Genomic DNA, 25,141 nt, shown 5'->3' with positions numbered 1-25,141 from the left:
AAAGACGTAGGCGACGGCGCATCTGTGACGTCATGAAGTGAGTTTTTACAGGAGATTGTGGAGTTTGTGTAATTGTTTTATTTTTAATTTTCTTTGCAGTCAAGCATTTTTGCATTTTTCAATCAGAAATTAAGAAGCTGATCCAGGATAAGCACATATCACTCGACTGTAGGTTTATCTTGACTTGGCAATATTTAGTTTGTACTGCAAAATATGGACTGAAGAACCCATTCAAGCTAGCTAGGGCCAAAAAACTAACAAAAAAAGTACAGCTCATAATAATTCAGTATTTACATATTATATATATTTTATGAAGTAACATACTACTACTACAGTACATAAGTAGTAAACATACTTCTGTGTGTATATATTTACTAATATGTTATTTTAAAATTCTTAAATAGCGTTAAAGATCGAGAAAAATGTTTTACATTTACATTTACAATATTTAAATGTAAAATAATGATAATAGTAAAATAGTTTTAGTACAAGCAAAAGCAATTGAAAACAACTGTCCATCAAATGATACTGTATCAATATGCATCTCTAACAGATAATAGACTGACTGACCTCTGCTTAGCAGCCCTTTATTTAGACAACTTGAACTTGACTTGACATTAACTCATAAGCCAAGAGATTTTACCATCTGTTGCCTTAAAGATTAGAATAAACTCTGATTGCAATCCACTGCATTTACTTTCTGTGACTCACATCTGAAGCAAATATACATTCAACAAAAACACACATGGCATGTATAGAAACAATAAATAAAATGAAGTTAATAGATAATCCACAATTTATCCCTGTGCCTAGACCATCTTTGTTCCAAGGACAGTCACTAAACGTCTCATTTCTGAATGACTCCACAAAATATATATACATATTTAAGATGCAGGTGGTGAGTTACTCATCATAATGTTGGGCTGGTAGACAGCAATTCAAAACCTCAATATCAGTCCCTAATTTTATAAAGCTGAAAAAAAAAATAGATAAGTGAAACAATGTCCTTCAGTGTCCCTCAGAGTTGATTCTTTGGTCAACAGAAAAGAGAGCACACCAAATCTCTGGCATGGGCATTAGCCTGCTTTAATCTCTAAAGGCATCCCTATTAAGGCTTTCCATAACTATTCATGTATTTATAAGGTTGACAAAGCAAGGGCAAGTTCTATTGATGTATTTTGTTTTTAAACAGCTTCAGGGACAGTAGTGTTGAGAGTCTGTATTAAAGATTGATTAGAATGTCAGAAATCTATAGGTGAATGTCTTTGTACTTCTAGCAAACAGGCAAATATAGTTACTAATGCAGGGAGGCACCACTAATAGTCCTGTCTACTTATTATCCACCAAACATGGTGATAAAGATGTTAAGCAAACACAGTCACAGTCTCTTGAATGCTTGGAAGGTTTCATGTGAGTTGTATATCTCGGCAGAGGTCATCCTACTTTGGTATTCATACTTTTCTTGAGCTGCAGTTGCTCTCCACCTCGTATCTATAACAAAAGCTCAGCAACATCTCTCTAATATCACATGCCAAACTAAGCACTTTCATTAGAGGCTTTGACCTAAATATAGGTGTTTGTGATCTCTCTTCTAATACAACAGGAAAGACCCTATAAAAGCAGTAATGATCAAAGCTGCCCACAGTTTTTAGCTGGGATCTCAGTTGGTGAAGACATTTCTCTGTTTTATTGTTCTGTGATAGAGTTAAAGTTAAACTTATTTTGCTAGGAGGATTTCATTTTGTTTTTGGTGTAGGTGTCCGAAGGGGTAAAGAGACCTACTCTAGCCAACACAGGTAAGGGTTGACAGTAATTTCAATAATCTCATGCCAGATACTCACCATTTTTCCATTTTACCTTTTGCTCATTTTTGACCCTAGGGTGTAGTCCAGAGATGAGTTCAGACGCTGAGATGAGTGTTTTTGGAGAGGCTGCCTCATATCTGAGGAGACCTGAGCGAGAGAGAATTGAAGCCCAGAACAGGCCCTTTGATGCCAAAACTGCAGTGTTTGTAGTGGATCCAAAGGAGCTGTTTGTTAAAGGCACGCTACAAATCAAAGAGGGTGGCAAAGCTACTGTTAAAACCCATACAGGGAAGGTACAGGAACAAGTTTCATTTTTATACAGTCGATTCTCTAGGCTTTAGGGTTATTTTTTAATCTTATCACATGTGTATAATAATAATTATGCAGTTACAGTTCACATAGTTCAAAATCATTCATACTAGTACTGTAATGAAACTAGTGTAGGACCACGGTTTTGCTGATGAAGTGTTGCTGCTCTCTTGTCTCTCTCCAACATGTCAGGTTGTAACAGTGAAGGATGAGGAAATCTTTCCCATGAACCCGCCCAAGTTCGACAAGATCGAGGACATGGCCATGATGACCCACCTGAACGAGGCCTCAGTGCTGTTTAACCTCAAAGAGCGTTATGCAGCGTGGATGATCTATGTGAGTGATGCATCGTTTATTTGCTGATGGTCTGTGTCACACAGAGGAGGGGAGCTGTTTCTCAACAGAAAGCATGTAGACCCATATCAAACTGTCCCACTTGTCTTGCTTTGGAATAGGATCACATTTCAAACAATAACATAAATAGTAAGTCAGAGACAGATGAAGAAATAAATGTTTCCTCAAGCAAACCTTATTTTTATTATAGACCTACTCTGGGCTCTTCTGTGTCACTGTCAACCCCTACAAGTGGCTCCCAGTGTATAACCAAGAGGTAGTGGTGGCCTACAGAGGCAAAAAGCGCCAAGAGGCTCCTCCACACATCTTCTCCATATCTGACAATGCCTATCAGTTCATGCTGACTGGTAAAATAAAATAGCAAATATATTGCTCAAGTGTCTTTTCTTAATAAGGTTTCAGTACATGTGGTGTACAGTATCTTTGTAATATGACTGTGCTGTGTCTTTTTATAGATAGAGAAAACCAGTCCATCCTAATTACGTAAGCTGCATAAAATGCCACTGCTACAGCGTGAGAAGTTTGACAAAGTTTGACATTTATAGTGTATTTTCCTGTTCTGTAGTGGAGAATCTGGTGCAGGCAAGACTGTCAACACTAAACGTGTCATTCAGTATTTTGCGACAATCGCAGGTTCTGGGGACCGGAAAAAAGAAGTTAGTGTCTCTGGAAAATTACAGGTGATGTTTTCAGGCATATAAGTATGCTACATTATCCATTATTGGATAATGTAATTGGATTTTAATCATATTAGTGTTTATAATATCTTATTTCCTGTTGCTGCAGGGAAATCTAGAGGACCAGATCATATCTGCTAACCCACTGCTAGAGGCTTTTGGAAATGCCAAAACAGTCAGAAATGACAACTCCTCCCGTTTTGTGAGTGGAAAGATAGAAATGTCATTAATATCTTTCTATACAGCCATTTGTTTTGTGGATTTTTTATTTGTTTTACTCTCTTAGGGCAAATTTATTAGAATCCACTTTGGAACCACAGGAAAACTGGCTTCCGCTGATATTGAAACTTGTAAGCCACAATACTTGAAAGACATATTATATTTAGTTGTTAAGAGTCTGTTGCTAAGGTCAACCTTGTTTGTTTTGGTAGATTTGCTGGAAAAATCTAGGGTAACGTTTCAGCTCTCTGCAGAGAGGAGTTACCATGTTTTCTACCAGATCATGTCCAACAAAAAGCCTGAGCTCATAGGTAAAGTACTGTATGTTATAAGAACAGATCTATGCATATTGTGTCTAAACTGCAAGACTCAGGTTTGATTGGCGTGTCATTAATTTCCCTCTAGAGACTCTGCTCATCACCACCAACCCCTATGACTACCAATTTGTCAGCCAAGGGGAAATTAGTGTGTCCAGTATTGATGATAGCGAAGAACTTATGGCCACTGATGTAAGTGGCATTTTTTTATTTACCATCAGCTTCAACATAGTACTTACATCAGCCCCGACCTGCTTTCAGAGCGCAATCGACATCCTTGGCTTTACTGGAGAGGAGCGGATCGGCATCTACAAGCTAACCGGAGCTGTGATGCACTATGGAAGTATGAGGTTCAAGCAGAAGCCGAGGGAAGAGCAGGCAGAGCCAGATGGAACAGAGGGTAATTGTTATTTTTTATCTTTTATTAGCTCTTTCCTGTAACTATAAAATGTCCATTTGTCTTCTCCTACACCTTTCAGCTTTATAATAAACTTATTTTGTCTTTTCTTTGATCAGTGGCTGACAAAGCAGCTTACCTGATGGGTCTGAACTCTGCTGACCTGTTGAAAGCACTGTGTTACCCTAGGGTGAAGGTTGGCAATGAGTATGTGACCAAAGGGCAGACTGTTCAGCAGGTATGTCTGAGTTGTAGTAGTAGACCATTATGCATTTCACCTTTTTTTATTTGTTCATAGTAGTAGGAACACTGATGTACATGTAAAGTGGTGTAAACGCGTATATTGTTTCTCTGCTGAAAGAGCAAACAAAACATGACTTTTATTTGATTTTGAATATATCCCAAGTTATATTTTTTATTGTCCATAGCCTTAATGTTTCAAATGTGTTGCCATCTCACTGGAGTGTGCCAATGTGTAGGTCTACAACTCGATTGGGGCTTTGGCCAAATCCGTTTATGAAAAGATGTTTCTGTGGATGGTCCTACGCATTAACCAGATGCTGGACACCAAGCAGCCCAGGCAGTTCTTTATTGGAGTCCTGGACATAGCTGGGTTTGAAATATTTGATGTAGGTCACTGATAAGCAGTATGTTCAATTAAAATTAACTTGTGGTTATAGTGGGATTTATATTGCAGTACAACAGCCTGGAACAGCTGTGTATCAATTTCACCAATGAGAAACTTCAGCAGTTTTTCAACCATCACATGTTTGTGCTGGAGCAAGAGGAGTATAAGAAAGAAGGCATTGAATGGCAGTTCATTGACTTTGGGATGGATTTGGCTGCTTGTATAGAGCTGATTGAAAAGGTTGGTTTATTTAACCATCAAACTATAACATTATAGAAAAGCATGCCACATGTTAAACATATTTTGATTGTCCTCAACAGCCAATGGGCATTTTCTCCATCCTGGAAGAAGAGTGTATGTTTCCCAAAGCATCAGACACCACTTTTAAAAACAAGCTATATGATCAACATCTTGGAAAATCAAACAATTTTCTGAAGCCCAAGCTTGTGAAAGGCAAGCCTGAGGCTCACTTCTCCCTGGTTCACTATGCTGGCACCGTGGACTACATCATCACAGGCTGGTTGGACAAAAACAAGGACCCCCTGAATGAGACTGTAGTCCAGCTCTACCAGAAAGCTAGCCTCAAACTACTGGCATTCCTCTATTCCACCTACGCTTCATCGGACGGTAAGAGCTGGTAGGGTTCACTGGAATCTTGCACATTAGTTCATTTGAGTTAGTTTAAGCGTAGATTTACACATTTCATCTTTTTAGAGAACACAGGTGGAGGAAGTGGGGGAGCTTCTAAGAAGTCAGCAAAGAGAAAGGGCTCATCCTTCCAGACTGTATCCGCTCTCTTCCGAGTAACTTTATCTGTCTGATAAAGCATATACTGAACAATATGGTTGTGATTATCTTTATGAAAGTATTGATAGAGGCCATCCCTTACAGGAGAACCTGGGAAAGCTGATGACCAATCTCAGAAGCACCCATCCTCATTTTGTTCGGTGCCTGATTCCTAATGAAACAAAAACTCCAGGTACATTACTTCATCTTACAGACATTTCTTGCCAGACTATTTATGGTATCCCTGGTTGGTTAATAATTAAAACTCTGTCTGAGTTTCAGGAATTATGGAGCATCACCTGGTTATCCATCAGCTGCGATGCAATGGGGTGCTGGAAGGAATCAGGATCTGTAGGAAGGGCTACCCCAGTAGAATCCTGTACGGGGATTTCAAGCAAAGGTAAGAAGCAATTAGCAACTTGGTCCTATATTCCAAAACAGCTTTTCATTACACATAACTTTTTTTGCAGGTACAAAGTACTGAATGCTAGTGTGATCCCCGAGGGACAATTCATTGACAACAAAAAAGCTGCTGAGAAGCTCTTAGGGTCTATTGATGTTGATCATACCCAGTACAAGTTTGGCCATACCAAGGTAAAATACTTTCAATGTGAGTGTCTATGCAGGTAGCTGTAGGTTGGTGATGTCTTCATAATCTTAACAATGTGCATTGAGCACATTTATTATTAAGCAAACACAACCCTTTGTACTACAAAACCAATGGAATTGCATAATTTAAAACAGTATCTAAGTGTGATATAACAAGATTATTGCTTTTCTGTAGGTATTCTTCAAAGCAGGTCTTTTGGGTTTGCTAGAAGAAATGAGGGATGAGAAACTTGCTTCTCTCATCACCATTACTCAAGCCTTGTGCCGTGGCTTTCTGAAAAGGAAGGAGCTTCAGAAAATGTTTGAGAGGAGGTGATCAGAACAGCAGCACATTATTAATTTCCATCTGCTTTTAAAGACTTAGGTCACCAGTTTGCTGATAATTTGAACATGCTTTGAAGTGAAATTCAGGTAAGATTGAGCTTGCATCTCTTTCTAGAGAATCCATTTACATCATCCAGTACAACATTCGCTCTTTCATGAACGTAAAACACTGGCCGTGGATGAAACTCTACTTCAAGCTCAAGCCGCTCCTGAGGAGCGCTGAAACAGAGAGGGAGATGGCCATAATGAAAGTTGAGTTTGCCAAGTGTAAGGAGGATTTAGCCAAAGCTGAGGCCAAGAGAAAGGAGCTGGAAGCCAAAATGGTCTCCCTGCTCCAGGAGAAGAATGACCTGTGCTTACAGATTCAATCTGTGAGTCAGCTAAACATACAGTATATATGTCAATAAAACCTATACTGTAGGCTACTGTACATGTAAATGGTGTTTTCTGAAATAGGAAAGTGAGAGTCTGGCAGATGCAGAGGAACGGTGTGAAGGGCTGATTAAGAACAAGATTTTGTTAGAGGCTAAAACCAAAGAACTCGGGGAGAGACTAGAGGATGAAGAGGAGGTAAATGCTGAACTGACGGCAAAGAAGAGGAAGCTAGAGGATGAGTGCTCTGAGCTAAAGAAAGACATAGATGACTTGGAACTCACCCTGGCTAAAGTAGAGAAGGAAAAACACGCCACTGAAAACAAGGTACATAACAGTTTGTTTCTCTTATTAGTCTGACAACCATCTAGCTAATTAACTACTTTTTCCATATTTAGGTGAAAAATCTGACTGAAGAAATGTCCTCTCTTGATGACACCATTGCCAGACTGTCCAAGGAGAAGCTGGCCCTGCAGGAGGCTCACCACCAAACGCTGGATGACCTCCAAGCAGAGGAAGACAAAGTTAATTCTCTTACTAAAATGAAGACAAAGCTGGAGCAACAAGTTGATGATGTAGGTTTAATTTTAATTGTGTTAATTATAATAAATGTTGAATGATAATTTAAATGATGACTGGTCAGTTGTGTTAGCTTGAGGGTGCACTAGAACAAGAGAAGAAGGCCAGGATGGATGTTGAGAGGGTGAAAAGGAAACTTGAGGGCGATCTGAAATTGTCTCAAGAATTTATAATGGATTTGGAAAATGACAAACAACAGCTGGAAGAACGCCTTAAAAAGTATGAAGAACTATGCATAGTATTTAAATTTAACAATATAAAATGAACACATCTAAACATTTGGCATTATTATACATAACAGGAAAGACTTTGAATTTAACCAACTTGTTGCCAAAATTGAAGATGAGAAGAGTATGGCTATGCAGTCGCAGAAGAGGATCAAAGAACTGCAGGTATGTAAAGAAGTCATATATTTAAGTTTTTCCTAGAAGTCAAAGTCGAATTTGACCTTTGCTGGTTAACACAGGCTCGTGTTGAAGAGCTGGAAGAGGAGACTGAAGCCGAGCGTGTTGCCAGAGCTAAAGTAGAAAAACAAAGATCGGATCTGTCCAGGGAGCTTGAGGAGCTCAGTGATAGGCTGGAGGAGGCCGGAGGGGCCACAGTCACTCAGATTGAGACGAACAAGAAGCGGGAGGCTGAGCTTCAGAAACTGAAACGAGACCTTGAAGAATCAACGCTTCACCATGAGGCCCTCGCTGCGGCCTTAAGGAAGAAACACGCTGACACTGTGGCTGAGCTGGGAGAGCAGATTGACAACCTGCAGAGAGTCAAACAGAAGCTGGAGAAGGAAAAGAGTGAGTACAAGATGGAGACTGATGACCTGTCCAGCAACATAGAGGTCATGGTCAAGGCCAAGGTAAATACAAGGGACAGTACTGTACATTTATTAAATGATTAAAATCAATCATGGAACATAAAATCATCAGTTTTGTCATTGATTTCAGGCCAATTCTGAGAAGCTGTGTCACTCTCTGGAAGACCAGCTAAGGGAACTGAAGGCAAAAAATGACGAGAACACTCGTCTGATCAATGAAATAAATGCTCAAAGGGCAAAACTTCAGAATGAAAATGGTGCGTACCTGTGTTCAGTCTACCTAATTGACAATATCAGTCAAAATCGTATTGTCTAAGAATTTTGTACGTGTTACTTTTTTTTTATCAGACGAGTTTTCTCATCTCCTTGAGGAGAAAGAGGCGATGCTGAACCAGATGTCAAGGGCAAAGCTTGCCTTTACTCAGCAGAATGAGGAACTGAAGAGACAAGTTGAAGAAGAAACGAAGGTTTGTGCCACTGCTTCACTCAAGTGTTCATTGATGCTCAGTAGACAGTTACTGCTTAATCTAAACATACTTACATCCACTCTTACTCATGTGCCTCTTGGTCAGGCTAAGAATGCCCTTGCCCATGCGCTCCAGTCAGCTCGCCACGACTGTGATTTGCTAAGGGAGCAGTTTGAGGAAGAACAGGAAGCCAAAGCTGAGCTCCAGAGAACAATGTACAAGGCCAATACCGAGGTTGCCCAGTGGAGAACAAAATATGAAACCGATGCAATTCAGCGCAATGATGAACTAGAAGAGGCCAAGTGAGAGTAGTTCTACTACTAGTCAAATATATATATATTTGTATGGTTTAGCTGTTTTAAAGATAAAATGTCCAAACTTGGGTGATTTGCAGGAAAAGGCTTGCCCAACGTCTACAAGAGGCTGAAGAAACTGTTGAGGGTGCGAATGCCAAGTGCTCATCTCTGGAGAAGACAAAGCAAAGGCTGCAGGGAGAGGTGGAGGATCTCATGGGGGATGTGGAAAGAGCAAATGCTCAAGCAGCTAGCCTGGATAAAAAACAGAGAAGCTTTGATAAGGTAAATAAGGCTAAATTATTTATTAAGGATGAAACCAAGTCAATGTAACAGAACAAAAAGACGAAGACGAAGAGTATTTTCTTTCCATAGGTTCTGTCAGAATGGAAGCAAAAGTGCGAGGAGAGTCAGGCTGAGCTGGATGGATCGCAGAAGGAGTGTCGCTCCCTCAGTACTGAGCTCTTCAAAATAAAGAACTCTTATGAGGAAGCCCTGGAGCAGCTTGAGGTTCTCAAACGAGAAAATAAAAACCTGCAGCGTATGTACTGTATAACACTACTAATGTGTTCATACTTTATAAGAAGTATACAAATCCTGTTGGATGTGATTTATTTCTGTTTTAGAGGAAATCTTTCATCTGACTGAACAACTTGGAGATAATAGCAAAGTAATGCATGAGCTGGAGAAGATAAAAAAACAAACTGAGACTGAGAAGACGGAGATCCAGAATGCTCTGGAGGAGGCGGAAGTACAGTGACTCTATTTGACACGAGGAACTGCCTAATTCTTGCTTTCAGATTTTTTTCCTTACCTATCTTTATCTTAATCTGTTCTTCAGGCCTCTCTGGAACACGAGGAATCCAAAATTCTCCGTATCCATGTGGAGCTCTCTCAGATCAAAGGAGAGGTCGATCGCAGGATGGCTGAAAAGGATGACGAGATCGAACAATTAAAGCGCAGTCACCTGCGCATCGTGGAAACCATGCAGTCTACTTTAGATGCTGAGGTACGCGGCAAAAACGATGGTGTGAGAATCAGGAAGAAAATGGAGACTGATCTCAACGAGATGGAGATCCAGCTGAGCCACGCCAATCGGCAGGCTGCTGAGGCCCAGAAGCAGCTGAGGAACGTGCAAGCCCACCTCAAGGTGAAATACTCTTTATTCAGGTATAATATAATATCATCTTATTTTAATATCCAAGAGCTTTTATCTTTTTTATCCTCAGGAACAAACGCTCCATTTGGACGAGGCCCTGCACAGCCAGGAAGACCTGAAAGAGCAGGTGGCTGTGGTGGAGCGCAGGAACAACCTGATGCAGACAGAGGTGCAGGAGCTCATGGCTGCTCTGGAGCAGTCTGAGAGAAGCCGTAAGGTGGCTGAACAGGAGCTGACTGACGCCTGTGAGAGAGTTGGACTGCTACACTGTCAGGTGAGACATGCTTTTAGAATATTTACTGCATAGATTTTCCTTACAGATGCAGTTGGTGGACATACAGTACAATAGTCTTTTTGACTGCACCTAAACCAGAATACCAGTCTCCTCAATTCAAAGAGGAAGCTGGATGCAGACGTTAGCCAGCTACAGGGAGAGATGGAGGAGGCGATCCAGGGGGCCCGCAATGCAGACGAGAAAGCTAAGAAGGCAATCACTGATGTAAATATAAAAGACTTAAGTCCAAGTTCAGGTTCTGAGTAATAACAAGTTATAAAGTAAACCAACTGATCTTGCTACTATAACTGTAGGCAGCCATGATGGCAGAGGAGCTGAAGAAAGAGCAGGACACCAACGGCCATCTGGAGAGGATGAAGAAGAACCTGGAGGCAACTGTGAAGGATCTGCAGCACCGTATGGATGAAGCTGAGAGGCTGGCTTTAAAAGGGGGCAAGAAGCAGCTACAGAAACTGGAAGCTCGTGTATGACACTCGTGTGTCATAGAGATGAGATTTATTAGATTAGATTATTAGATGTATAGTAGCATTACTGACATAAATATATTAAATTGATTGTAGGTCTGGGGTTTTTTTACTTTTAGGTGCGTGAACTAGAGGGCGCAGTAGAGAGTGAGCAGAAGAGAGCCACGGATGCAGTCAAGGGAACCCGCAAATATGAGAGGAGAGTCAAGGAGCTCACTTATCAGACTGAAGAGGACAAGAAGACTGTTCTGAGGCTGCAGGATCTGGTGGATAAGCTGCAACTCAAAGTCAAGGCTTACAAACGGCAGAATGAGGAAGCTGTAAGATCTTCTCCACAAATCAAATTGCAGGTCTTCATCTTGCTTATATTGTAGCTCATTGTGCTTTTATTTCCACCAGGAGGAGCAGGCCAACGTTTATCTGGCAAAGCTTAGAAAGGTGCAGCACGAGCTGGAGGAGGCACAGGAGCGGGCCGACATCGCAGAGTCGCAGGTCAACAAGATGAGAACCAAGAGCAGGGAATTTGGAAAGGTAACACTGGAAACATTTATTAATTGATTTTATTCATAGTATAGTTTTCACTATGTACAGTACAATCTCTTTTTCATACTTTTGAAAAATGAAAGTATATATACTTCCTTTCCTTCTCTGTCATTTCCTTCCCTGCTTCGTCTCAGGCTGCTGAATCTGAGTAGCCCAGAGGTGACGAAACCAAGCCAAGCAACTACAAATTTAGTAAAGTGAACAAACGTTCTGCATTGAACTTGTTTCAGAATAAAGGGGTGTGAAGCATTTTGTTTTTTCTTGCCCAAAGACTGCCACTTAAAATTTGAGCCCACGCATTAATGTATACTCACCTACCCTGATCATCTTTACAAAAATTACCACAAATGGAAAATGACAACAATAAGCACTGATAATTAGCAGGTTAGTTTAAGATTTGTAGTGATAATTGGGTTTTATGGATGGTAGATCACTTGATCCACTGTAAGATGCCCTTTGTGGATACTTAACGTCTAAATTAAGCATTTGTTCACAGAGAGCAGTGTAGATCAAAGCAGAATTCCTGCTGACATTTACATCCCGATGTGACATAACTGTCTTCTTCACGGTCACTTACCAACAAACACTGCTCAATCCTAGTTCGAGAGCAGTGGCTCAACCATGATTAGACCAGTGTAATCAAAGGCACATACAGTATGCACCAACCAGAGAGCCCCCAGAAGAAGCATTTATTTAGTTGTCACTCTATACAACTAGAGGGCTCCCTTGAACAACACACGTAGCATTAACAGAGGAAGGCCCAAGGAGGAATAAGAATTGTTAGTTTAGAGATGGAAATAGACCTAGTTTTAAAAAAAGAAGGTTCCTACTGTACATAGCCATAATCACAGTTTTACTATTGTTATTAGCAGAGAGCTGTAACCATAAAGCCCACACTTACACACTACAGTACATAAAAAACTTGAAGTGGGCCTATATGTGATTTCTTTGTTTTCCTGTTCTCTGTATTCTGTGTACAAAAGCTACAGTAATAATCAGTAAGTAGATTATTAAGTATATTTAAATGTTTTCATCCTAACACATTATAAGCATTAATTGTCCCCTATAGCTTAAGTAGAGCTAAATATAGTGGTTACCGTATTTATCAGAAATACATTCATGTGGTGTCATATTAAATACAGTATTATATTGACAGTCTACTGCTTGATTTTCTTTTTTTCTGTTTTGGTTATTAAGAAAAATATTTTTTGTGAAGAGCGTTGCTAGGATGAGCTATTCCTCAGTGGACACATATCAACACTGCTTAGTGCTCGTTTCTCCTTTTCATTTCTGCTTGTTACTTGTAAAATTTACTTGTTACTTGTTCTGCTTGTAAAATGTTACCATTATTCAAAGGTTATCAGCACACCCGTGGAGTCTAAAAAACGAGAGTTCATAATTTAATTTCCTCACACACTCCTTAGGACATCCAGAGTTACCAAGGAATTTTTCTTAGTAAAATGCTGATGGAGACCCCAACTGGGCCTAGAATGTTGTGCTCTGTCATGGACATACATAGCTCATCCTGTGAAAGTATTGATTGATTTCTTATACCTTTTTTGGCTTTTTGGGTTGTTAAAAAAAGACATTAGTAACTAGAGTACATAATGCTGTTATAGATGAGTAGGAAGAAGAAGTAACACATTAATTCTATTGATTCTGTGTGTTTTTACATTGGTACAATGGCTTATTTAGCAGAAGTTACAGACATATACTGTATGTAATTAGCTCACTGTGAACATACAACTCAAAGAAGTTATCAGAGGATCACTCGCCCATGAGCAGCTTTTGCATGTTTAACTAACAGCTAGAGAAAAGGCTCTGAAAACCTGAAGACTTCACCTTTGAGTAACAACTGTGTGATCTGAAATAGCAACACTGTTATTCAGCATGTGGGTTTCACTGAGACCAAAAGATGAAATATTCAGTACACTTTACATTTAATCAAAAGAAGAAAATATCTTACTGTGACTTCAGTACCTTGCGATAACAGAGCTGATGTGTCATATTAAGGAACTGTGCAAAAGAGGAACTGTTAAGCTCATGTGTTTTGTCATTTTTGGTCAGGAGCTTCTTCATTTGAAGTGAGACGTTTAACGTAAGGTAATAACGTTGGTAAAAACAATACAAACATTCGAGTACAAGCTTGTTTTTTTATCTTGTAACTTTTTTTCTATTAAATTACAAGCTAAATTGTTTTTATTTCACTACTTTTTGCATTGTAGTAAAAACATCAAGCATAACAAGTAAGCAATGGTATAAAATCATAATCAAAATGGGTAAAATGTGGCAATAAATAATCTTAAAGTAAAGCAAAACGAAAAAGTAAAGACACGCAGGAGAGTAGCAGTAGTAGTAGTAGGACTTCCGGTGGGTTATTTAAAGCTAAAACAACCATGTTTCAATTTGCCGTGACGCAAAGTGAAAACGTGTGCGAGACCGTTGCTCTTTTATTGTGAAAGCGTGTCCTTCCAACTTCCGGCCCTCCCCCGTTTAGCCACGCGTAGCTTCACACGGCTCTGAGCCTCCTCAGACGCTGCGAGCAGCCTTGTGGAGCGGAGCGGCCAGCGTCCTGTCAGCCGGTGGACGACAACCTGTTCTCCAACCCCACGCAACCTCCGACCGCGCTCCTCTGCGAGCCCCGACCTCCAACTGCGAACTCAGAAAATTCCGAACATTTATTTTTGCCTCTTTTGCTTTTTATTCCTCTCCCGAGGACGCGCGGACCATCATCACTGGCCGAGACCGAGAGGTGAACACTGGTGATGTCCGGGTCGTACTGCAAAAGTTTGTACCCGTTCAGCGGGCAGCAGCACCAGCAGGGACTGAGCTTCGAGGCTGGGGAGATTATTAAGGTGGTCCAGACTCTGCCCGGAGGCTGGTGGGAGGGAGAGAAGGATGGAGCCAGAGGATGGTTCCCCTCAAGTTATGTCCAGGTTCTAGAGGTAAGATCGCCTAATGTGACTTAATTAAAAGCTTAATTGAATGTAACTTTAGTGACTTTTTTAAAAAAAAAAGGTCTTGAATATCTATCTATTTTTCCCCAACACACTGGTCAGAGCACACTTAAAGCAAGCAGAGATGCATTAACCAGTAATCTCAATCTGATTGACTCTAACCTTCACAGCAGTGAGCTCCCTGCCTGGTTGGAGGCTGCGCACTTCCTCATTCCGCGCATTCCACTCAAATACTCCAGTCTCCTCTCTGTGCGCCTGAACGCACCGGGCAACGCTCCTCTCTCTCCTCACGGGCAGCCCCCTCCTGTCCCCACCCAGCCACCAGCCCGCCGCCCCTGTCTGTGCGCTCAGAGCTGTTTGTGCTGCCACTCAAAAAAGACCACCCCACTCATTCTGTGTATTTATTTGTGTTCTGTGTTCTCTGTGATTATTGGAGAAGATGGAGTTGGCGGTTGAGGCGAAGGCTAAGATGCCATCAATCTCCTCTATGGCACCATTGTTGACATTTTTATCACTTCTCACTTCTCTCTGAATCAGGGGGAATATATAAATACACTTATAAGTATATATTCAGTAACGTGATATGAGGCCTGATCCTGCGCCTTCACATACAATCCCCAAAACTGCAACAGCAGACGTCTGAAACACAGCATAAAGTCAATCTAAGTGGCAATTGAATCTAAATGTAGAGATACACCCAGTCACCAAGCATTGTTGACAATTTGCTTGGAAATGTATTTATTGCTTGGTTCATGGCGGCACAGCCCCACTCTCGGTTCGACAGTTCAAGGCCCGGCTTCTCCCCCAATGCCCATTATTTTATAATGCTATCAGGGATGTGTAATTGCAATCCATTTCCCGCTTGGTGCAGCCACCATCCAGACCAGGAGCAGTTTAAGGCACGTCTCTCCAGAATCGTGCTCTAATCAGTTTATCCAGGAGTCCATGTTTGGGGACGGTTTAAAGACAGGTCCCCTGAGCCTTGACAGAAATAGGACAGGGATGAGGTCATGGTGACTTTGAGCTTTGACTTTAAATCATTACAAGTCCAAAAGGAACTGTGTGCTAGGTTCAAAGAATCTCTGTCACAGGGCTCTCTGACCGAAATTTTCCCATAGAAGTCATAAAAATGATTGAAATGAAGAAGAATTGTCTTCCAAACATTTGCTGAGGCAAGTTGTTTGATTGCTGAGTGCAGGTTTACCAGATGGCCAGGTTGTGGCATCACTGCTGTTATCATTGTGGTCAGAAACCTACTTTACAGTAGTTGGACCAGCTACAGTAGGAATTAGCATTATCACCACAGATGCGACTTTAGGTGAATGAGAAGCTGCAGGACAAATAAACACAGTTGAAGTCATGTTTACTAGAAATGGGACATTTTTTTTTTATTCATTAGCCTCAAAAAAAGCTACAGTATACTGGTTGAGTTACTGTCACCGTGACAACTGAGTCAAGCATCGTGATGACAGAGAATATATGGATACGTTGTTATATATGTTGTTCCTTATGTGGCTTCTGATATTGCAACATTTACAACTTTACTCAGCTAAGTTGAGCAATGTGCTGAGCTGATGTCTCCCTTTCTGATGTGCTGGATGGTGGTGAAGATTTTATTTTTTTTTCCTGTCGCTCTCTACTGTAAAGAGCACGTTAGGTAGAGTTGTAAAGCATCAATGGATCAATTATTAATGCAGATGCTGTTTATCAGTAATATCGTCTGAGGCAGGGTGATTTCCCCACTGCATGACATGGATCAGGCTCAATCACACATACCGAAACTTGATGCGTCATCGAGAGGTGGATCAGACGTGCAGGATACAGTGATGGTGAAACAAAGCATCGCTTCTTTGCTCATTCAGTCTCTCGCAAAGTCCCCATCACTTTAGCAGAACTCTGTCAGTGGCCTCACCTTGGTGTGAGCCCTCCACAAACGATGATACATTTAGGCCCGTGCTCGATAATCACAAGGACCTTACAGTTGACAAAGTTGACAATAAAGCGCTCGTCTGTCTCATTTGTCGTCATCAGCGCCGCGGCCTTGTTCTACAAACAGCCCCATTATTTCAAGCGCGATGAATCATTCAGAACCTGTTGCTGCCTGGCGCATCACTCTCCAGCTGGGTCTCACTCACTAACAGTTGATGCTGCCTTGAAGCCACAATATTTGTTTTATTAAACAGGATGTGATAGTGATAAATAGGATTTTTGCACAGGTAGTGAGGTTATTCCTGCAGTAATTAGTTCAACCTAACAGGTCCAAAACATCACATGTGCTAATGGCCATATTTGGCTCATTAGGTGCTAAATGTTTAGCACTAAAACAAAAAAAGTGTGGTAAAGCAATGGTTTAAAGCTTTTCAGGAGTTGCTGCCTGATGACCCCGTGACGGAGTGTGCGGTCCAAAACCGATGCTCGGATGCTTTAATGCGCCCAAGGTTTTATTAGCAAATGGACCGGACCGGTTCATTCAGTCTACCTGCTGGCATCAGAGTAATTAATGGGCCTGGTCCATTAAAATAAGTGTAGTGAAGCTCACACAGTAATAGCAGCTTCTTCCTCTGTGGTATCGTTGTGTTACTCCTTCACTCTGTGAAGTCATTTATTGATAGTGTGTTCAGTCTTGATGCTTTAAGTCATTCAGGGCACAGGGTATTTTCATTAGCCTGTTTTTCTGTCTGCCGGAGCAACGCTGTGGTTACAGGCTCTGCCCAAGCTGTCACATCACAATTTAAGAGGCTCCAGAGGAGTCAAACTCTTAAATCTGTTTTACACTGATATATTTATTGCATTCTTGCTTTTTTATTATGACTATTTCTATAATATCTTTTTAAGGAAGTGGCTGAGTTAAAATAATTTGCTGACTAATCCGTTAGTTGGCTGAAAAAATATGTTATTATTATGTTAGATATGTCATTCATTTAAGTAATTTTAGGGTTAAAAACAACATTCATTATTATTTATTATTAGTCACAGTGGCATCCTTAAAAAGGAAGCGTAGCTCACAACATCAGCTGCAGGTGGGACTGAAAGTGAGAACTTTCCGTTACAGCTGTTTTTCACAGCAGTGGGTTTATTTCACAGAATTTGTGACACACACTGGGTCATAAGCTTTAGCAGTCGGTCACGGGGCAGTCACAGTTGTTGTTCCTCTTTGGAACACGTATGAATCCCCTTCATCTACACGAACCCGCATGGGTGGTGGAAACCATGGCATGGCTTTATAGGTTGTCAGCTGTGTTTGTTGTGGAACTGTACACGTGAAAGTGAGTGGGGGCAGGAGAAGGATGGATGTGGGGGTGTCTAGCGGAGGTGTGGGTGTGGGTGGTGATTTCCCAAACCCTGTAGTGGAATGCTGGGGGGTCATCCGGACCACAGCCAGGTGCTTCCCCAACACACAACACCAGCCCACCGGTCCTGCTGTGCTGACGTCACGCACGTGACGCACTCATCGCTTTTCATGGAATCCCACGTGAAACTGAAATATTAGGCGATCAGCTGCGAAGCCCAGCGAGGGCGCCATGGCAACCGCGGCGTGTTGTGTGATGTTCAGTGCTAAAAAATAGATTCGAGGCTTTTCGCCTCACACCTGCAAGCGGAATTTCATGCAGAGGAGACTTTGTTGTTTATTGCCTGGCTACATAGCAACAGGTGAAGGGAGTAGGAAGTGATCGAGGATGACTACTCGGTTTAGCCACATTTGATATGACTAACTGTATGTGGTAGTTTCAGAGGCCTTAAACATAAACTTGGGCTGCCGTTATTTTTAGCGTTAGTCTCACTTTCCTTCCTACACGCTCATCTCACGAATTACTCCTCTGCGGTGCCGCCTATCTGCCTTCTGTACCTCTTAATTAATGAGTACACATCAGACGGTGGACTGAGCACATTCAACAACAGTTATGTGTGAATTAGTGTTTAGCGTTAACTGTACACAGGAGCTGAGCTGATTATTGTGCCTGCTAATTTGGGACAACGCCCACACGGAAGCCTGGCTTGGATATTGGTGCATTGTTTATTAGATATTATTATGAAGACCGGGAAGATGCATTAAATAATGGTAGTCTGTGAGAATTATTGCCCACATGCAGATGTTGCACGATGAGTGCATGTTTGAATGGGTTGTATGGCAGTTGTTCTTCAGTTTCTTGTTTTTTTCTTAGACAAAGCTCTGTGATATTTGATGTTCCCTGAAATTCACATGCTGATGAAAGCAGCATACTTTTAATGTATTTTAATTTCTTTTAGATCTTAATGTGCACCGAACATAAGCTTATGAAAATACTACAAGTACAAGTAGCAGCAGTGACTGTGCATTTGTTCAACGAGGCCCAGCCTGAACTTGGACCGACTCGTGTCGATGGAACCGGGACTTCCTGCGTTTTCCAGCTGAGTGAAGCATTGGGGCTGTAAAAAGCGCTAACAGCTCTGTCCTGCAGTGACACAAACGCGTCGTGTGGCGGACAGCGAAGGACAGTGGGCTGACGCGCTGCCATATTCGACCATGAGATCATAAACAAGCCGGTTCTGTGTAGCAGAAACCTGGAGAAATGGATAGAAACCGAAGAGGGGGCGGGGATGCAACAAGACGACTTTGTTACAACCCGTGTAAATACAAACACAGACGTGATCATGATCATGTACATGCTTAAACAGGCGTGTGTACCCCCCCCCCCATCCCTCCCTGAAGTGTCTCTACATCTGGGAATGTGGCTCCACTCCCACATCTGCCCGAGCCAAAACAATGTCTCCCTCAGAAAGATACGCTCCGCCGCTCCCACCGCTCTGTTTCCCTCTCCCTGTCTCATTCAGGCCTCGCTGTGCTGCCTCGTTCCTCCACACTCTGTCTCTCTCGCCGTGTCCGTGCGCATTCTTCTCCGTGGACCCGCTAGTTAGGAGCCAAACGCATGTGTGAGAAGTCTCTCTCCGAGCGAGGCCTCTCGTCTCGGCCCCGGAGCTCGTCGCCGAGTCCTCGTTCAGTGATAAAAGGCGGCGATGGGGTTTTAAGCTGGGTGCGGGAGGCGCCTTGTTTTTGAGGGGCTCACTGGAGGGATTATAAGGGCAAACAGTGAAGTTTGCAGATGAATCAGCGGGAGGAGGGCGTCAGCCTCGGCTGTCGCGACGGAGCGACGAGCAGCTCACGCCTCTCAGCTCTGAGCTACGTTACAAACAGAGCGTTGCGTGTGTGCATCACTTTCCGCTGCAGCGCGGCCGTGTCGACTGTGGAGTTGTGTGTGAACTCTGCCGCAGCCCAGCGTGTGCAGCTCTGACAGCGTTGCCCCACAAAAGGAAGGCGGAGGGATTTCTGAGTGAGAAATAGGAAACAGATACCCACCCCCCACCCCCGGCGTTGACACCTCGGTCTGTGTCCACATCCACTGTGAACCGAGGTTCAGACCTCGCGCTCTGCGTCTGCGTCTGCGCCTGCGCCTCGCTTTGTGATTGTCGCTGTGTGCTTGGAGCTGTTTACAGCTCCTCTCCGGTATGTATACAGCTGGAATTTGTTTGGTTTTAACTCCAAGACGTCCCCAGCCCTATACAGTATGCAACGGCTTCAAACTAGCAAAATAGGATGACAGTCTAAATACAGCTGGTATGTGAAATGAAGACATGATTAGGTGGCATCTGTAGTTCTATTACTATGAGTATACATTTATATAGAGGAGCCATACAGTATACTATATAATACTATTTAAAGCATTATTTCATCAGCATTTTGTTCACTTCATGTTGTCTTCGTATGGCACGCTCACAAAAGCTGCAGCCAACAAACATTAGCACACTATAAAACGGCGGTTACATTTTTGGAGAAGGAGGAAGTTGTAGCAGCGGCGTAACTCACTTATGTGTTTTTGACAACAATGGAGGTCTGTGGCGCAGGAGAATCTACGCGCTGACAAATCAGCGACTTGGACCTCAGAGTCAGGGACGATCGGCTCAGCTACGGCTCCACGCTCATGTTCTATTTGGATGCTTCCAAAGGGAATTTGAACAGCTGCTCAGACAGACTTTGACTCTAATGACCTCTCTTCCCAAATCCAGATGTTCAAGCAAAGGTCACGAGAGGTCGGGCTCAGTGTACATACATGTACATATAGTACATCCTGCAGCAGCAGGAATTAGACTCTTTCACAAACTTGCACACACACAGACAAACAGTGTGTCATGAGAGTCTGAGTCACTTAGGCATGTGTGAGGTCAGCGACACGTTCGCCCTGTCCAATGATCCGGTCTGTTGAAACTCTGGACCACTGAGGCTGCAGATTCGTCCTCCTCCGCAGAGCCTATGAGTGGGTTGACCAGGATTTAATGAGCCATGGAATCTCATAAAGCGACTGTTGATGAGTCTGATGACTCACCTTTCCTGGACACCTGATGCCTCGTGCTGTAGCGCTGCAGCGGCGCTCACCTACTCTGACGGACGCATTTGTTACCAACTTTCATAATCGGCGTTTTGGTTCCTCAGTAGTGGAAACTGACACAATCTTTTCAACGAAAACTAATAGTTTCTTCATTGACGTCAGTGGAAAAGTGAACCACAAAGACTTATTTCGAGTTCCAGCAAGCCAAGGTTGTGATTAGTTTTATTATCCCATGGATTTTTGAAAATGACATGATATTTACTCAAGAGTTATGTATGACCTCCTTTAACTGCACAACGTCTTCTTTTGAGGCCAATTTATTTGTTTTTATCTGAGATGTAATGAAATAAATCTAGAGAGCATCCTCTTCTCTCTCCTTTGTTCCTTTAGCTGATATTAAGTAAGTTACTACCAGGTTTACTACACTGTTATTGTCAGAGGGACCTAAAAACTTAGCTATTTATTTAGAGGCATTTTCCAAGGGAATTGAACAAATTATCCTCAGTTTTCCAGGCTGGGAGCCAGCGTCGCTGAAACAGAGAGACCATGAGATATTTTGTTTTCCAAAATAGGAGCTGCTGCCTGTGTTTGTTGTGTTGTGTGTGGGAAATGTCTTCAATCTGAAAAAGAAAGATGTCAGAGCGGTTTACGATACCAGGAGGACATGAAGTATTAGGTTGCTAGTTTTTTTTTTTGGCATCGTGAGCATTTAATGTATTACCATGGTGCAATAATGTGATTAGGCCTTGCTTTTCTTAAGGGGAGAATGTGATGATGGTGGTGGAACAAGTGTAAAACATGTTCAGCTCTAAGTTTGAACGTTCTAACGTTCAGGCCCGGCAGCGGTGATTGTTGTGGTCGCTCCTCAGTCATCGCAGCCGGGGATGAGTCCTTGTGTTCTCTGCCAGGGGCTTTTCTGGCATGCTGTGAATGTGGAGCCAAAGGCAGTCTGGGGTTTAGGAGGTTAACCATCTGGAATGGTGCATTATTTAATGTTGCATATGCCGAGACAAGCCGGCTCTGAGCGCCGTCACCCATCCCGGCACCAAGGTGCTCCCATTCCCTCACTCACGCCTGATACCTTCGCTGTCTGACAAGACTGTCGGCTCTGAGAATTGCTCTCAGGAGCACAATGTGCTGTAGATGTTTGAGTGCTAGAAAATACATATTCAGCTTAACCTTCTGGCTTCGTCGCATTGGGAGTGAACTATGTCAACAACCTGTAGTGTATTTCTGTACATGTGTTCTTCTGAGACAGCTTCTGTCGTTGAGACCCACCTGCTCAACAAAGAGATATGCATAGAACTCTTTGGTGGCTTTTTATCAAAATCTTGGACTATTAGGTGTATTTTTCAGCTCACATTATACTGATGTAGGCAAAATTCCACAGGCTACGTGTGAAACCGAGGTCAGCCGTTGCCCTGGGGAGTCCCAGCAGGTCACTCTGTGCCTCCTTGCAGCCATTTCCTGCTCTGTCCTGTTTTCACCCACTTATACTCTAGAAGAGTGAAATGAAATCCCTGCTTTGCTTTTGCAGCAGCAACTGCTGCAAAGGCGACTGAGGAGCCTCTGGAGTCATGAAATGCGCTCCTGTAACTGTATCTAGGTTTGGCAGTATTGACTTGACTTGTCCCTCCATCCTTTTTTCTGTTTCCGCACATAAACATGCGACATTATGGGAAACAGCTCTGATTTCTTTTTACGGCGTGTTTGTCCATTCTTGCATCCGTGACCGCCGCTGGAGAAAAGTACTCAACTGTTTAAGTAAATCTGCTTTTCGAAGGCACACGAAGGACAAATACGACATTGACCACCGTGACCATCAAAGGAGAAAACATGGCTGCAGCGCCGTAGTGCTGTGTAATTACGTGAAGCCATAAGTCAGCTGGGCCTGACATGAATTCATGCTCTCTAGTCATGAGGGATCACAGGGCTCTCTGTGTTTTCCAGAGAGGTATTTAAATGCAATGACTTCATTCTCTGAGGTGTCGCAGATTTTATTGCCAGAGACAGTAAACCTCTGCTCATCTACCTAGATTCTGGATTCAGCACAGATATTTTTCGCCCCGTCCCTGGTGTGTGGAAATGACTATTGATATTAATAGCTCTCCTGTTTCCCCACAACCACCTGGAACCAAACCGTTCACACTGACCTCCTGAGACTAAGATGAACAGTAGAGGAGAGACGATTACTGGTTTCCTCATTCTCCCATTTCCTGTTACCGTTCTCTCTAAGAAAACAACTGACCTGACCTGTAGCCAGCTGGTTGGTTCAAGTCACATGCAGATTCATCATCATGTGACCATATTAAAGTGGAGCCCCCTGTAATCAGAAACATGCGACTTCTTCTACTTACATCAATAGAGTTAATGTATCCAGCCTTCCTAAATGTAGCCTTCTCCTATTGGATCTAGTCCTCCAGCAGTTTCAGTGACTGCCCCTGGATCCTAACAACCAAACTGTAGCTGGTGTAAAATTACATCTGCCTCTCAAGTCTCCAAACAGCATCTCCTCAGTGTGTTACAATGGTTTCAGCCTGTTGTTGCCCCTCTAATCAGGAGCAGATGTGTGCAGTTTCGCTATATGCTCCCGTGTGTCCTTCAGCTGTACAGTAAACTGTATGTTGTGTGCACATGTGCCAGTTGTGGAGCTCTGGAACCATTATTATGCAGTATGTGGCAGCGACATGATGGTATTAGTTCCTCTGGTATATAAATCAGTGCATTTGATTTGATCTGTTCATCTGTTTCTTGCAATTCTGTTTATTTCCGACAAACGCTTAATAATAACTTAGTAATATTTTTTTTTAATCTTAGTTAAACCATATACGCCTTAACCTGGTTACTGATAGTTTGCTGGTTCTACAGAAGACGGCTTCGCTGAGTCAGCTTCCTGTGGACGACCTCAGAGACCCTTTGCCACCTCACTGGAGATGCTACATGTCTCCACAAGGACGGCGGTATTATGTCAACACCATTAACAATGGTAAGAGACCATCACAGGCTTTGCTCATCACACCTTTATACAAAATGTACAGAAGTATTAGTTTTGGCAACTCCTGGGCCCTTTTGTTTGCAATTATTTCATTATTTTCTTATCTGGCATTTCCATTCTGTGCTATCTTGTAAATATAACGAGGAGCTGATATAAGTATAGCTGGACACGCCTACGTTGGACATCTGTAATGTACATCGAGTGAATGCACACAATGCATGAGGCACTCTCTGGACACTCACTTTCAAAAATGGCTGCCCCATCATCTTTTGTCCATATTCAGAACTCATTACGCCAGGTTGTAACATTTAAGACGCAAAGCTTTAGCAATTATGGGTTTAAAGTTGCCTTTAGAACAAAGCAAACATGTAGGGTTTTCAAACCAACAACCTGGATCTTTCCTCATCATACTCTATGAAGAAGATGTGTTTGTATACACAGGATGAAACGTCAAGCTCCACCTGAACGGCCTTATATTTATTTTACCTAAGTGATTTCATCCTACACTCTGGTGTATGTACTGTAGAGGTACCAGAGAGAGACAGGGCGCCTAGAAGAACTGATACTGCTGATAGTGCCTTGTTTCTGTCAACACAATGACCACATAGTGTCGTCCTGGACACACACAAACACTGGCAGCTTAATATGCTTTTGTGTTCTGCAGACGTCTTTTATTGTCCCTGAGTGAACTCATTGTAAAACCTGACTGATGATAGTAATATGTCGCTTTGGCACGGTGGTGATTCTCACGAGTCATTGGCTTGAGGATGTAATAAAGGTTAGAAATGAGAGGTTTCTCACCGGTGTTCAGAGGTCGAGGAGTCATGTTTGGATTCTTAAGAGCTGTGCAACTTTGAAAAACGTCATTTTTATTTTAGAAACTTGCAGACAGATGGCCTGTTTGAGGGGTTAAGTGCACATTAAAAACAAATGTATTGGTCTTACTGGTTTCCACACTAGGCCCAGTTGCTCTGTGCACCTGTGTCCTACTGCACATTTACAACTGTGGCTTTTCACATTGTGCAAATGTCTGATCATGGTTCCTCTGGTCACATTGTGGCCACAAGAGAGGTTTAGAGGGATCTAAAATTAACTATGGTCTCCACCCGGGCACGAGAGCCTCTCCGCCTTTTCCTCCTCTTCTCTATTTAGATTAAATTAGATGCTAGATGTGCTAATGTCAAAGCGTTGGAAACAAAACACACCCTTGTTGAATGCGTTATTATAATACACGATAACATGAATATGTTCCTTTATCATACAGTACGATTTCTGTTGGGACGTGCTGGAGCTGTTTTATCTCGGACTCTGAGAACCAATCTTTCTGTTAGTCATAAAACACACCAGCATTGTCAGTATCCTGGCTCATAAAGAGCCGCGTTGTTGCTGTGGTGTTGTGAAACTGGCCTCTGAGGC

General features: G+C 42.4%; 2 protein-coding genes across 8 annotated transcripts in view; both read left to right on the top strand.

The window, feature by feature from the left end:
- Positions 1–17: 17 nt before the first annotated feature.
- LOC114845941 (myosin-1-like) lies at positions 18–23,716 on the top strand. Of its 7 annotated transcripts, XM_041068605.2 has the most exons (41): positions 23–168; positions 1,757–1,796; positions 1,881–2,098; positions 2,307–2,450; positions 2,659–2,815; positions 2,924–2,951; positions 3,034–3,148; positions 3,255–3,347; positions 3,432–3,495; positions 3,577–3,675; positions 3,770–3,873; positions 3,943–4,081; positions 4,198–4,316; positions 4,558–4,707; positions 4,776–4,946; positions 5,027–5,333; positions 5,421–5,509; positions 5,598–5,685; positions 5,775–5,892; positions 5,963–6,086; positions 6,277–6,413; positions 6,541–6,796; positions 6,882–7,124; positions 7,196–7,372; positions 7,450–7,595; positions 7,678–7,768; positions 7,843–8,232; positions 8,321–8,447; positions 8,539–8,657; positions 8,763–8,959; positions 9,052–9,235; positions 9,326–9,491; positions 9,577–9,701; positions 9,792–10,100; positions 10,180–10,383; positions 10,483–10,608; positions 10,698–10,868; positions 10,988–11,188; positions 11,268–11,399; positions 14,128–14,356; positions 23,599–23,716. In XM_041068605.2, exons 3-40 carry the CDS (start codon positions 1,895–1,897, stop codon positions 14,263–14,265), a joined length of 5,952 nt encoding a protein of 1,983 aa, XP_040924539.1. In that variant the 5' UTR covers positions 23–168; positions 1,757–1,796; positions 1,881–1,894; the 3' UTR covers positions 14,266–14,356; positions 23,599–23,716. The 7 variants fall into 7 exon arrangements, with proteins under 7 accessions (XP_028990381.1, XP_028990383.1, XP_028990379.1 ...); XM_029134548.3 differs by having other exon boundaries at positions 18–168; positions 3,770–4,081; positions 23,602–23,716; XM_029134546.3 differs by having other exon boundaries at positions 21–168; positions 3,770–4,081.
- Positions 23,671–25,141, top strand: part of LOC114845949 (growth arrest-specific protein 7-like) — a 13,473-nt gene continuing 12,002 nt past the window's right edge. The window contains exon 1 of the mRNA XM_055504628.1: positions 23,671–23,716. Within this exon, the coding sequence (XP_055360603.1) occupies positions 23,671–23,716 (46 nt within the window). The remainder of the gene's footprint in view (positions 23,717–25,141) is intronic.

Source organism: Betta splendens, chromosome 19 (assembly GCF_900634795.4).
Source record: "Betta splendens chromosome 19, fBetSpl5.4, whole genome shotgun sequence".
Lineage (NCBI taxonomy): Eukaryota > Metazoa > Chordata > Actinopteri > Anabantiformes > Osphronemidae > Betta > Betta splendens.
This window is presented reverse-complemented; position numbering and strand designations above follow the sequence as displayed.

Excerpts from the sequence above, each read along its gene's own strand:
- LOC114845941 (XM_029134548.3), top strand. The coding sequence starts at position 1,895 with ATGAGTTCAGACGCTGAGATGAGTGTTTTTGGAGAGGCTGCCTCATAT. Across the intron at positions 4,708-4,775 it reads CTGGGTTTGAAATATTTGAT|TACAACAGCCTGGAACAGCT; the intron begins GTAGGTCACTGA and ends TTTATATTGCAG. Across the intron at positions 10,101-10,179 it reads ACGTGCAAGCCCACCTCAAG|GAACAAACGCTCCATTTGGA; the intron begins GTGAAATACTCT and ends TTTTATCCTCAG.